This window comes from Bombus huntii, chromosome 10, assembly GCF_024542735.1.
Source record: "Bombus huntii isolate Logan2020A chromosome 10, iyBomHunt1.1, whole genome shotgun sequence".
Classification (NCBI taxonomy): Eukaryota; Metazoa; Arthropoda; class Insecta; order Hymenoptera; family Apidae; genus Bombus; species Bombus huntii.
The window spans coordinates 9,375,054-9,389,090 of NC_066247.1; the positions used below are offsets into that span (position 1 = coordinate 9,375,054).

The window sequence follows — 14,037 nt, forward strand, 5'->3', positions numbered from 1 at the left end:
GTGGATATATTGATTTTAAAAACCAATACGTGTACGAGATTTATTATCTCACTGGGACAAAGAAATCCGTTTTATTCGCGAATTTTCCGTGTTTCTTCTTAATTTTCGTGAGTGTCTGGCGCGGAGCATTATTTGAATGAACTTTTCATCGTTCAGATTATATTTCGTTTAAAAAGATTGAAATTGATGTCGAGAAGAAATGAAACAAGGTGCTCGGGCATTCTTTCGTTTCCCGGGGAAAGAGAAATATGAAAAGAACGGTCGTTCTTCCTTCTGCCATTTTCGTCCATTACCAAAATGGCATGACCCAAGTGTCCCGGGCCGTGAATCAATCAAGCGAATTTTGAATAATTTTTGAATAATATCCAGTTAATAATTTGTGAAACAAATTAATTTCATTTTATTGTTGGAAACAAATTAGTTGGATTTTTCTTTCTTTAGCAGTTTTTGCCAGAGTTGACCTGACGTGCTACTTCAGTTTCCATCTTCGCTTCTCGAAACTTCCAACGTCCTTGGTGTTGGAGTCTCCTTGCCCAGGTGAGTACATAGCTTCTAGATACTCGTCGCTGTTCATCCTTACGAGCCTCTCGAGCTTTAGTTGTCAATTGCTATCGTTAAAGGAAGAGAAGCTCGCGACAGATGTTATCGAACAAATCGTTTATTCTCGAAAAGTTCGAACTTGTTCGTTGCGTTTGAATATATATGGACGGACGCCATTTTTCATGACATCATCATGATTTGTCATGTCGTGAGTATAGCTTCTGACTACCATATGTTTGTGATTTATGTGAAATTTGACCACTATACCGTGATAGAATAATATTTCCAATGAATTATAAATATTTTACATTGTGAATTATAAATATTTGTTACAAATTATATCGTACTTGAGGTGAAAATGAACCATATATCTGCTTATGGAATATGAGGTAGTAAATCATTCGAAACATAATAACGATTAATTAAGCACATATACAATAACGTTTACGAATGAATATTGCGAATTATTGTATGGCTTTAATGCGGTATTTAATGTTTTGATTGCGGTCTTTGAAATGGTATCATAGGTACTGATATAATATCGCGCGAAAAAGGAAAGACCAGTGGTTAATATTGCAGGTGCACCAGTGCGTTGCGCTCGTCGAGGGTGGTTTTGACGCTGGTGCCGAGGAAAGGCGCAGAACGTGTTCGATCGACCCGCGAACGTAGCCTTTTTTTTTTTTTTTTTTTTTGTACGTGGAGAAATCCTCATGGACACTCCGCTGCTGCAATAATCGCGTAACAGCAGAGTAGTGTCGGACTCCTACCGACTAAAACTCCACGATGACCATCTTATGCGCGTGACAGGGGTGCTCCAGGAACCTCTTATGAATTAACTTCAGTTGCATCCCCTTCTCGCGTTCTCTTGTTCGAGCCGGCTATTGAGTGGGCGTTAGGGGGAGGTCGTTGCCCCTAGTGCTGTCACTTCTTCTGATCGTAGTCCGTTGGGGTGGTGGCGGGGCGACTCTGGGTCGTCTGACTGCCATCCTTCTCCATCGTCTTATCCTGCAGGGCTGAGAGTTTTTCTTTCTCTCCCTTTCCGCTCGCTCCTTCGCGAGCATAACTCGCTCGCAGAAGAGGCGGACGGCCTCGTATTCCTGTGACCCTCTCAACATCGCTTCCACAATATCTGAGGGGGTCCACGTTTCTCCTATGGCGTGCCGCAGGGTGTAGCGGGGCAGCTCCCACGCCGGGGAGTACTTGTGTCATCCTGAATGTGAGTGGGAGGCCGTGGCGACTCCTCCATGCCTCCCAGTTTGGTAGGACCGCATCCGCGCCTCGGTGTTCGCTTCTCCCGTTGATCAATTGGGATCGCCACAGGTTCCATGTGTCCTCCTCGGCGGTTCCTGTGTCGTTTGGAGCCGCCTGCTCGGTGGGGTCTTCTCCCGGGTGCCATTCTCTCCGGCGGGTGTATCTCTTTTTGAGCGCCAGCGCCCGCAGCTCCCACGGGGGGGACGCGGCTAGGGTGGACGCCGACGCGTGAGACACCGTCCGGTATCCCCTAATGATTCTGATGACGGTCACTCTGTGCAGCCTTCTCAGGAGCAGGATGCTGCGACGGCTTGCCATCAGGTCGTCCGCCCATACTGGGGCCCCGTACATCACTCGTGACCGAACGACGCCCTCGTAGAGTCGGCGCACCGCGTCTCCGGCCCCGCCGATGTTCGGTAGTAGGCCGCACAGGGCATTGGCAGCTGCTGACACCTTCGGGATCAGTGAGTCGAAGTGCGGCTCGAACGTCCACTGGCTGTCGATGGTGAGTCCCAGATACTTCATCTGTGACCCCACCCGGACGGTTTTACCTGCCATGTTTATGCATAGGCCGGGCGGTGGTGTCCCTCGCCTCTTCCTGTCAAAGAACCAGGTGGCCTCCGACTTCGCAGGGGAGACTCTCAGGCCCAGTTCGTTCACGGCACGGATCGCACAGGCCGTTGCGATTCCGCCAGTGCGCAGCGTCTCGTGCCAGCCACGACCCTCGACCAGGATTGGGGTGTCGTCCGCATAGCATACTATGGCCGCGCCTGGGGGTAGCGGGCATCGTAGTACCTCGTCGTACGCAACGTTCCATAGCATGGGGCCCAGCACCGAGCCCTGCGGGACGCCACGCTCGACGGATCGCTTTTCCTCTCCTTCCTTACTGGCGTAACACACCCACCTGTCGTCGAGGTAGGCCCGGATCAATCGGACGAGGTAGCTGGGAACCTCGAAGTGCTCCAGGGCCGTCACTATCCTGTCCCATGGCATGGTGTTGAACGCGTTGACGATGTCCAGGGAAATAGCCAGCGCCACGCCTTTCCGGGAGACCATGTCCTCCGCAATCGCTCGTACGCGTCTGACCGCGTCAATCGTCGAGCGCCCCTTCCGGAAGCCGTACTGGCTTTCGTGCAAACCTGGCACTTGGCCCGCTATGTGTCGTTCCAAGCGGGCGGCGACTACCCTCTCGAGTAGTTTGCCGACCTCGTCCAGTAGGCATATCGGCCGGTACGCTGACGGCGAGGTCGTCGGTCGGCCCTCCTTATGGAGCAGGACCAGCCTCGCTGTCCGCCACGCCCGGGGGTAGACTCCCTCCCTCAGGCATCTTGTGAAGAGGTGCCGGAGTCTGGGGGCCATGACCCCCATCACTTCCCCCCAGATCCGGCCAGGGATTCCGTCCGGGCCCGGTGCCACGTTGCGGGCGGTCATTCTTCTGGTTGCCTCCCATATCTCCTCCTCTGTGACTTCCCAGTCGTCCCTCCATTCCAGCGGTCGTGTCGTTTCCAGTGGCCGTTCCGCCGCTCTGTTTTCTTGTGGGGGAAAGAGCGTTCCGGTGATCCGCGTCAGCAGTGCAGGTTCCATTTCCGCCGTTATCAGGGGGCCCATCGCGCGCAGTTTCCGTGTCACCGTCCTGTATGGCCTCCCCCATGGGTCCGACTCGACTGTCTCGACCAGTTCGGACCAGGCACGGTCCTTCGCTTTTTTAATTTCCCTCTGTAGCGAGCGCCGTAGCGCGCGGCACGTCCGGTAGCGCAAGGAGACTTCTTCTTCGTCGCGTCGTCGCCAGCGGCGGGCCCTTAGGTACTGTCTTCGGGCCCGGACACATCTCGTCCTCAGTTCCGCGATGCCGGGGTTCCACCAGTAAACTGCTCTGCTTCGCACCGTGCCTGGTGTGGCTCGTGGCATGGATGCGTCGCAGATTGTTGTCATGGCTTGGCGGAGGTTCTCGGCCTCCTCTTCCACGTCTGCTTCGGTCGTCGCTGTCGAGGCCTCCCAGCTCCAAGCTGTTGCTATGGCAGCCGCCCGGAGTAGGTCTTCGTTCCTCTCCTTTATTTTCCATCTGGGTGGTGGGCGCGCGTGCCTCCACCTCGGCGGGCCGCGCCCGTCGTTTGTCGTCGGCATTCCAGGTCCAGGTGCGTCCACCTCCATGAATATGTAGAGGTGGTCCGACAGCGTCTCGACCCCTTCGGCCACTCTCCAGCCTGAGATCCGCCTGAATGCCTCGGGGGAGGCCCATGTTATGTCAACAATGGAGCTCCCTCTGCACGTCACGCAGGTACTGGTCGAGCCCCTGTTCACTAGCAGAAGACCAAGTCCCGCGGCCCAGTTTGATAGCGTGCGGCCGCGCGCGTTGGTCCTGGCGTTCCCCCATTCCGTGGAGTGCGCGTTGAAGTCTCCCAGGACGAGCACTTGTCGGGAGAGTCGTCGCCTGACGCAGTCGCCAACTCCGTCCAGGAATTCTTCGAACGCTGCCCGTCCGCTGTTGAGTGACACGTACACCCCCACCACCATCATCCCTGCCCACTCGACCGCGGCGTAACCGTTGCCGCGTTCCAGCAGGGCTCCGTGGGCAAACGCCCCGGGCGTTGATGTCCAGGTGACGGCAACCATTCCGTCCGTGTCTCCGACCCACTCCGGGCCATCCAGAACTCTGTATGGTTCCGCCACCACCGCCAGGGCGACCGTGCTCTCCCGGATGGTTTGGTGGAGCAGGTCTTGTGCTCGCCTTGACCTTCCCAGGTTAGTCTGGGGGATGCGCATTCTCAGTTCCTTGGTGGCCTTTCCTTGTTCGTGACTTCCTCCGTGCCTACCTCCTTGTTCGCGGGCTTAGGGTCGCTTTGCGGCGGGGAGCCTTTCTCGCTGCCTCTTGCAGCCGTGGATCCGCGGGCGGCTCCTTTCGTTCCCTTCTTCGAGGGGGCGCAGGCCGGTCCCCCCATCCTGTGCACCGACGGTGTTCCAAGCGCCTCGCAGAGCAGGCATTTCGGGCTCGCAGTAGTGCATGCTCTCGCCTGGTGCCCTGGTTCGCCGCATCTGAAGCACAGGTGCCCCTTGTCCTCCTTGGCGGTGCAGGTCTTCCCCGTGTGTCCTATCCCAAGGCACCTGTAGCACTGTAACGGTCTCCGTTTGATGGCTTCGACCTTCGCCATCGACCAGCCTATGGCAACCTTTCCAGCCTGGGCCAGTTTCCTCACTGCACTGGCAGGGCCTCGTATCCATACGGCGCCAAGTCCGTTCCGGGCGGGGCGGATTTCTCCCAGCCGGATGTCCTCCGGCTTGCAGCCGCTCTCCCTTGCCAGGGTGTTCTGGATTTCCGCCTTGGTGGCCGCTATGTCTATCAGGGACACCCTTGCCTCCGCGGCTCGGAAGGGGGTCGCCACGCGGACCTCGTTCGGGTCCAGAGCCCGCGTCAGCTGTGCTGCGAGCGCTGCGGCCTTCTCCCTTCCCTGGTCCTCAGGGACCTCTAAGATGACACCTCCGGTGATGGTCTTCCGCATCCTCATCGTGTTGATGCCGAGCTCGGCCAGGGAGACACTATCCTTGGCCGCAGCCAGCACCTCCGCGTAGAATTGGCTCGATTTGTCCGTCAGGGTGATTGTTACCGCTGACGTCCGCGGTGCGCGCGGGAGGGGTCCCCTGCCTCCCCCTCTTTGTGTGTTCGCCGATCCACTCTACGGAGTTTTCCTCTGGCTCTCCGCCCCTGTCTCGGGGATCGGCTTCGCCGGCTGCTTCCTCCCTGCCTCCTTCTTCTTTCCTCTTCTTTTCCTTCCGACGGTCTGCCATTCGGTGTCCGCCGTTCGGCCTCCCTTGGGCGCTGGGGCGCTTGGGGCTCCAGGCTCCATCCCTCTCGTGTTCGCGGCAGGGGCGACCTCCTTTCCTTCTCCTTTTTCTGTTCCCTGCAGTTGTTCCTCCAGTCGGTGCAGCAAGGATCTCATCTCCTCTACTTGGTGCTCGACTGCAGCGAGACGCGCCCTGTAGCTGTTCTCATCCGCGGTGGGGCGCGAGGCCGGCTCTTTTCGGAGTGCCTCTACCTCCGCCTCCAGTGTTGCTATGCGTCCTTGCGCTATAGCGAGTGCGTCGGTGACAGGGTCCGTTCTCCTCACTAACTCTGTCACGCCCGCGGTGATGGTTCTCGCCGCCTCCTTCAGGGTTTTCCCCTGCGTGACCTTGTGGCCGCGGGGCGCCTCGGCAGCCCTGGCCACCTCGGCGGCCCGGCGAATCAGTTCGGCTCCTATGTCCGCCGTTGTGGCTGATCTCATTTCTTCAGCCGGGTCCGCGGGGAGTTCGGGGGATTCGTTGGCCTTCTTCCTCTTCGCTCGGGGTGCTTCTCTGGCGGGGGTTTCCTCCTCCTCTGTTGCTTCCTCAGTCCATATTCCCTCCTTGTCCAGCGTGAAGCGGGAGGGTCCCTCCTTTGGCGGCATCGCCTTCGTCATGCTCCTGGTGCTAACGTGCGGCAGCTCCGCAGCCAGTTCCGTTTCCCTCCGTCCCTTGGCGTTTTCCTCTGCCTCCTTCTCTTTCGCCATGGATGCGTCCGTTTCCCCGTTGGGCGGGAAATGTCGCTCGGTCAGCACTTGCCACTCTACCAGTCGCTGTCACTTTCAAGTGGCCCGCGCAACGCGCTTCGACGCACGCGCCAATATGGCTGCGTCTGGGTAGTTCCTCGAGTAGCCCGTGTAGCGGCGCTGTTGTCACGCGTCCTAATATGGCTGCTCCACCGTCCTAACCTCACACTTGTTGGTTTGGTTTAACTCCTCCTTGTCCAGGCAGGACTTCCCGTATCCACACCCGTTTTGCGCTCACAGGTACTAGTCCTCCACTCTGGTTGCCTCCCTTGCCCAGGCTCTCCAGTTTTCCGGAGATTTCGATTACGCTCGCAGCTCCGTCCTCTCTACGTCTGCCTCCCATGTATCCCTACCACTTTTTCCCGCGAACGTAGCCTGTGCTCATACTGCGACAGAGTTCGTTTCAGTTAGGCTCAATCGCTGTTTGTCCGTCGACAGCGTATAGTCGCGTCGGCCTACGATTCCTTTTTTCTTCTTGTTTCTTGCGAACTCTCTCGCAACAGCCGTTCTATACGTACGCCGCCAGTATATCGCGTGATCATCGTTTCCGTTACTTCCCTTACCCTCTCACGCCCTTCGAAGGAGACCTCCCTTTGGTTTTTCCTTGTTTCGAGGGAATTCATCGCTCGGACACATGGACTGCGAAGCACGAGGGTTGATCGAGGCATCAGCGTGATGTACTTTTCAGGTTTCATATTTTCTCTATGATACTTTCTAAGGAGAATTTGGAAGATATACATTTTTAGGAAATAAAGGTTTTTATGGAGTCATCGATAATTTAGAATTTAATTAACTCTCTTATAACAGGTATTCCAATTTTTTAATATATAAATTTAGTTTCCTCTATGGTGTTAGAGAACATAATGCGGGCATTTTATGATATAACGAATATATTCGTATATATTTTAATTTATTCATTCGTCAAATTTCCCTAGTAGGCCGGCCTGCAGCTCACATGCAGCACTTAGTAAAAATTTGTTTTGTTAGAGGTTGGCCATTCTTCTTGCTATAAAAATATCGTGAAGTCATATCATATGATAAAGCACCTTCTGAAAGCTAGATGCTCGATAACGAGCCTAATGATTCTGGGTAGTTTGTAATGTCAAGCTTTGAATTGGCGAGATCGCTCTGCTGTCAAACCGCCGTCCAGCGGCGACCACATTCTTTAACCACGTTCAAGGGGTATATCACGCTACAGAAACCATCAAAGGGTTTGCAAGTTAGTTGCCTTTTAGAAGTGGGGCAGTTGGTTGTTATATGTCATCCGTAGTTGCTGGCTGTTCTCCTTAGTCGCCATACATCATAGAGACGACAGTTATAGTCGCCAGTTGTCCTTGCTAATGGTTGCTTGTTGTCGCTAGTTAGTTCTCGTTATCGTTATGTATTCCATCAATCACGTGAAATTTAACGTATGGGATTTTATTCTTCTTTATTCTTTCTGTAGGGAGATTTTTTAAGACGAGGAAAATATAGAATATTTCAAGACGACGGTAAGGTTTGAATTTAAATAACTATTTTATGATACAACAAAGTGGAAAAACGATTTAATTTTACAAAGTTTAAGGTAATTTTTTAAAAAACTTCGAATTTAAAAGATTCAAATAGATATCTTAAACGTAATTAAACCCTCCATATCGTAAGAAATTAAATGAAATTGCGCAAGAAAGTTAATACATTTAATGTATTATTTTAAACATTTATTTAAAAACATTTATTTAAAATTTAAGTGTAGGCGTTGACGCGCGCGCGCCATTCGAAGCATTTGTCAGTTCGTTACACCTGCGGTAAAAGTTGTAACTACGAAGAAGCTTAACACATGGTGCGTCTCAAGACGACAGTAAAAAGTATTAAGAGATTTTTCGAGATTTTTTCTTTTAAGTTTCCAAGTACTTTTTCTATTTAACTTCTTTTTTTTGCATTTTCTCACAATATTCGATAAATAGAGACGAAATATGACAGTTCTTAGTTCGGGGATTTATTGGTTCGAAAGTTACTTCAAAAGTGTTTCTGGAGTTCGTGCGGTTAATACTTTTAAACTACTGAGTACGACTTATTCCGTATGGCTGGACAAATCTTTGTTGATACTGTAAGCGTAACTGGTCCGGATATTGTCTTGTGGAGATAGAAAAATACACGAAGTATTGATTGAACTACATATTTTTTTAATTCTTTTAGTTCTTCATATATTGATAATAGAACGATATTCCGCTACTTTGAGCACAATATAGTAATGTTTAAATAAATAATAAAATTTACGCATTTCGTCTTCATGCGTCGATAAGAAAATGCAAAAAAAGTTAAAGAAAGATGATGCGTAGATGCGAAGTTTAGTCAGCAATAATATTTAAAACCTCTAAAATATATTGTACACATTTATTTGCAAATAAGCTCAATGAAATTAAACTGTAACTGTGTTTCCAATAATGTCTTCAATGTATTGCTCGCCATTATGTCGGATAAACAACTCTAAGTGATCGACCTTAATCACTAAATGGCGGCCGTGATTCAGTGGTATAGCTTTACATATGACGGACATCGCAGGCGTTTATAAGACGTCTATTGTGAAACGTTTCCAATAGCACCGTTTATGTGATGGTGAAATCTGAATATATATATATCGCTGAAATATATATCGCTTATCACTTGAGTCTGACACGATCGTTTTTAAATAGAATCACAATTTTTTATTCTTTACAAAATCAGTCTATAAAGATTATGTGCAAATAAAATAGATAAATAGATAAATGGTTGTACAAACTTATAAAACAGATATTACAAGTATATCTAAATAAATGATATATTTATAAATTGTAATATTTGATCTAAAGTTTAAATAAATAAAAGAGATACTCGTGACTTACAATAAAAGTATTTTTTTTCAATTTTTAAACAAAGCAAAAGTGGATAACAATTTTTCAAAATGTAAAAATCAACACAATGGTTGGTTTCTTTAATTAATCAATAACGTTTAAAGTTAATTAATGTCCAGAGTGGTTTGTACATTTTGTATTTCGCCGTATTTCAACGTTCGATGTGTAAATAGAACTTGATGCCTGAAATATCGAAAAAATAATTAAATCCGATCGTTCCGTCGAATTTGCAAATTGTATACTCGTGTAAAATCGAGTGCGCTTGTGTATGCTGATACGAAATGTGGTAGTATATTTTTCTTTTTTCGATTATCGTTATCACTTTTTGTGTGGAAAAATTAATTCCGTGAAATGGAAGTGCAATCAATACGGTTTATCACGAAATAATAGCACAACGACGGTACATATTGGTATTGACGTCAGCTTCACAAAATTTCTCGAGTATCGCGGTCGACTATTTGGGTTAAGAATTCATTTTCAAGGTTCTACAAGCACGAGTATCTTATGGATATGAAATTTTCAGTGTACATTTTAATAACCATATTTCATATTGCATGCTGCGGTCCAAGAAAAATTCGCAGTTAATATTCTGCTAATCCCTGCTGCTTTTAAAGACCATAAGTAAGGTCCGTAAGGTCGTCCGTAAGGTTTAAAAGATTTCGAGTAGATTTGTATTACGTATTTTATCTTCTAATTTTTAAAGAGAGGGTCGTGTTTAATTAATTGAAAATGACGAAACTGTAATGGGACATTATTATCAAATATTAAACGTGGTTCCATTGGGTACTTTTATGGTCTTTGCGAGATATATATGCATTATACGTTGCTATTAGCAACGCGTAGCGATGAACGATGGAGAGCAGTACCTTCGTTATCTCGTCTCGGTTGTGTACATATCAGTAATGCACAGTACTCGTACTAAATATCTTACAAATTCCATACAGATTTTCAGATTAGTTTCGAATAATACCAACACGACCATGATAGTCACAGTACAGTATTAAATAGTGCCACTATGCATAATACACTCCTAAAATGTTTCTACAAATATATTTATCCGAATATTTTTGTCAGCTACTATATCCTAACCACGATTTATTAAACAATATATAGATTTAAAAAAGAATATATAACGACATTACTTGTTTAGGCTAGATTGGTTTAACTTGTATAGTTTTAATAACTGTGTAAGGTCAAACAAGAACTTATCGTTAGTTTGGCGAGATTTGATTACACGAAGCAACATAATTGCTTTGAAACTCAGGACAGAAAACAATGTCAACCGGTAGACGCGTTTGTCTGGTGAACGTGTAACGCGTGAATAATAGATAGCGACAATCACGCGAACGCTAGTTACAGCTGACTTGGCTTACATTGTAGCATTCAAACTAGAGTATACGAGCCGTAAGCGCTATTGAAAGTTCAAAGGCCGACTAGTGAGCTTCATCCTATCTCATTTTTTAATCAGGCGATGGATCGACGAATCGTATTGATTTCGAGAATTATTATAGTTCTGTGGCAATTTTAAAGCGTGATTTGTCTAATCTTGTCTCGTTAGCTACAGACTCTTTGGCGAGCAGCCTGAAACTTGATCCAGTTTCGAGAAAATGAAAAATTCGTTTCTTCTCTTTGCTTCCCTGTTCCTTCTTTCCTCCTTTTTCCCTTTTTACATCGCGTTAAGACCCGTTAAATAATATTGACTGCCGTGGACGCTGGCTGAGAAGTGCACTTTATAACTAGCTTTAAAATCACTGACGTCGATGAGGACAAAGGTAAGTTAGAGGGTCATTTATCTGAGCTGGTGTTATTCGACCTGAACTCTGCAGCTTTTCAGAGCTTCTTTCGTTTTTCTTTTAAGAGCAGAGATGTTAACTGGTCTTTTGTTACGTGTAAGAAGTATGTACTAAAGCTTATTTAGCACCAATTGGTTGCTCAAAGTCGAGATATACATACCTATATTATATTAATACGTTACAGAAGATTACGCGTTGGTTAGCTTATGAGAATTTATAGTGTGTCACAGATGACAAAAGCAGAATGACTACTTTTTCATAAACGATATATGTATATGAATTGAAAGTTTAACTATTACGCCACATACTTCTCTCGATAAACGTCGTCGAGTGCATATTGTTAAGGAATATTAGCCATTTGAATTCAATAGTTTCGAAGAAACTAATGCTTCTGTGAAGTTTTTGCAGGCTGTTAATTTTTTATTGAGATACTACAAAGTTTGAATAACTTCGATTAGAAATAAAAATCACATTACATTAACGCGTAGAATGTAACGTAACGTAGATAATGTAAATATAAATTATATTACAAGGAAATAATACGGGTAAGTAATGTGAAACATTCTGGTTAAAATTGCATCCTTTGAAGGCTAGGACACACAGTACTTACGAAGTAGATTAAGTACCAAATGGGGTACTTAAGAAAATTCATGTTGTCATTGTTTAATAAACATCTTTAGCTAATAGCTTTCTGCAAAAGCTGGTTTAAGTTATGCTAGCTTATTCCTTATTAATTGCAATTATATTGTTCGTATCTCCTAGAGGATTAACAATCCATTTTTATAATGGATAATAAAAGTAAATTCCTATTAGGTTGTCCCAAGTTTCTTTCGTTTTATAAAGAAATGACAGATGCACAACATATTTTGTTTTATGTTATTCTATATTATTTTACATTAAATTGGAAAAAGGTGGATCACACGTAATTCAATAAAATAATATAAAACGAAAAATGTTGTACATCTATTACTTTCTTATAAAACGAAAGAAACTTTTGGAACAATCTAATATTTCTCTACTACGACGCTTTTACAGTGCTAAAATATTTGATAAAAATGTTAAGAAATTCTAATATTGATTTAAGCGTATCGATTCATCTGCTCTTCATATTTAATCAAACAGAAATTGTTAATTATGATTTCCACTTAAAAGCGGATTGCATATTATGAGGATAAATTATCAAATTCATCTCTAATATAGACATTAGAGAATCATTCATAGCCGCAATCCTGTTTACCGCTAACATTCCTGGTACTCAATAATTCATTAGGTGACTGCTTTAGCCGCACAGAATACACCTACAAATAATTAATCGCGATTAAAATTCCATCGACTTTTGAAAATCCCTCATGTGATCTATTTCATGCGATGAGAATACGTATAAATTGAGATTGCGATCGACCATCCTCAGTCGGATAAATCGAGTGATTCAAATTATAACACAAAAAAAAGTTAAAACTAGTTACATTATCTTATTCAATTTTTATGTATTATTTGGCGGAAGAAACTTTGGTAATTGGTAAGTAAAGTTCACCTCCTTAATGTTAATGATTTTAATATGTTATTAAGCTCAAAGTTCTAAGGAATTTTCTATATATATATATATATATATATACATATACATAACTGTATGCGTATATGTATAATATACGTATAACAACCAAAGTTCAGCTCTCAAGTGTACGCAAAACTTTTATGTTCATTTTACGCTATACCAGTATGTTTCATGAATTTGTTTGCTAACAGTATCGAAACAAATAACAAGCAGAGGACGAGCTATTCATGAATTGTTTTGCCAGCGTGTACGCTCCCAATATTTTCTATTTGAGAAAACATACTTGTTGCTATTGCAACTACAAATATTTTTACAGTCGACGCTTTTGCCGTGAATCATTGGCTAACATGTAAAATCGAGAAAAAACATGGTTTATTGTGATGGAAATGTGGAAAACCGCAAAACCGATATAGAAGGGAAAATAAAGGAAAGGAAGGTAGATAAGTAGAAGCTTGGGGTCAAGTTTAATTCACTGAAACCGAGCTGCTTGTATTATCACAAAACAAAATTGCCAGTACGTCATTTCCGTACTCTCGTCCTCGCGAAAATGGTTTCGCTTGTCAAGGAAAAACGAAGAGACAGGGAAGAGAGGAAAAAGCAGACGGAGAGCGCTTTTAAAAAGCTGGCGAACCGTGTGTTACCACAACGAGACACGCGATACTATTTGTCGCTTTAAATTGTGCCGCAACTCGTTTTTGAGATCTTTGCCAGGGGCGCGTTAAAACATGCTGAAAATATATTTCTGGCTTTTCTGGGGTTTAACTGAAATATGACAAATAACGTTGTAAAACATATGTACTTATGACTTACAGAGTAATTGAGTGTACAAAATATATAGTATACAAAATAGCCAGCGATTTAGGGCTTTAAAAGATCAAAAGGAAAGAAAAGAAAAGAAAAGAAGAAAGATAATATGTTGTGGCAGTCTAAGTCGATCTAAGAAAATAGATAAAGGGAGGGAGGGGCAAAGCTAGTTAATCTGGAAAGAATCCAAGCGTCAATTTCAAGCATTTACAGAGAATCAAGCGGGCTGGTTAAAGTCGTGAGTTGAGCAATTATCCCGCGTTAGGTTCAATCAGGTTAGTCCCACGCGAAATTGATCCAACCATGCGAAAACGAGTGTATTCTGATTTCTGTCGCAGATACTTCTGGCTAGTGCAGTACCTACACGGTGGTTGTTGAAATAGCCGCTTCTCATCTATTTTCCGCAGCACGGACATCATCCTTTGATCCCTTACGACTAACGAAGTTTTCGAAGATGTACGGCAGTTTGAGATTCTACTTGAAAATGATCATGATTGCGGTCTGTGTGCCGTCTGCTCTTCTTTTTGTCCTTCCGTTAAAAACTGGTAAGTTGATACTGATTAATTATGCCATCGAAACCATATATAATGGCTACAAAAATGCCGCTAATATAATATTCCTTCTTTCTTGTATCTTCTTTCTTGTATATATATATATATATA

General features: G+C 45.3%; 1 protein-coding gene and 1 long non-coding RNA gene across 2 annotated transcripts; both read right to left on the minus strand.

The window, feature by feature from the left end:
• Positions 1-4,556: 4,556 nt before the first annotated feature.
• LOC126870534 (uncharacterized) lies at positions 4,557-5,294 on the minus strand. Its single transcript, XM_050628334.1, has one exon. It carries the CDS (start codon positions 5,292-5,294, stop codon positions 4,557-4,559), a length of 738 nt encoding a protein of 245 aa, XP_050484291.1.
• Positions 5,295-7,631: 2,337 nt separating this feature from the next.
• On the minus strand, positions 7,632-13,920 carry LOC126870200 (uncharacterized). The gene is made up of 2 exons (XR_007691227.1): positions 13,740-13,920; positions 7,632-12,314 (listed from the first exon to the last, which is right to left on the minus strand). It is a non-coding gene; the product is annotated as an uncharacterized LOC126870200 (long non-coding RNA).
• Between the last annotated feature and the right edge of the window lie 117 nt (positions 13,921-14,037).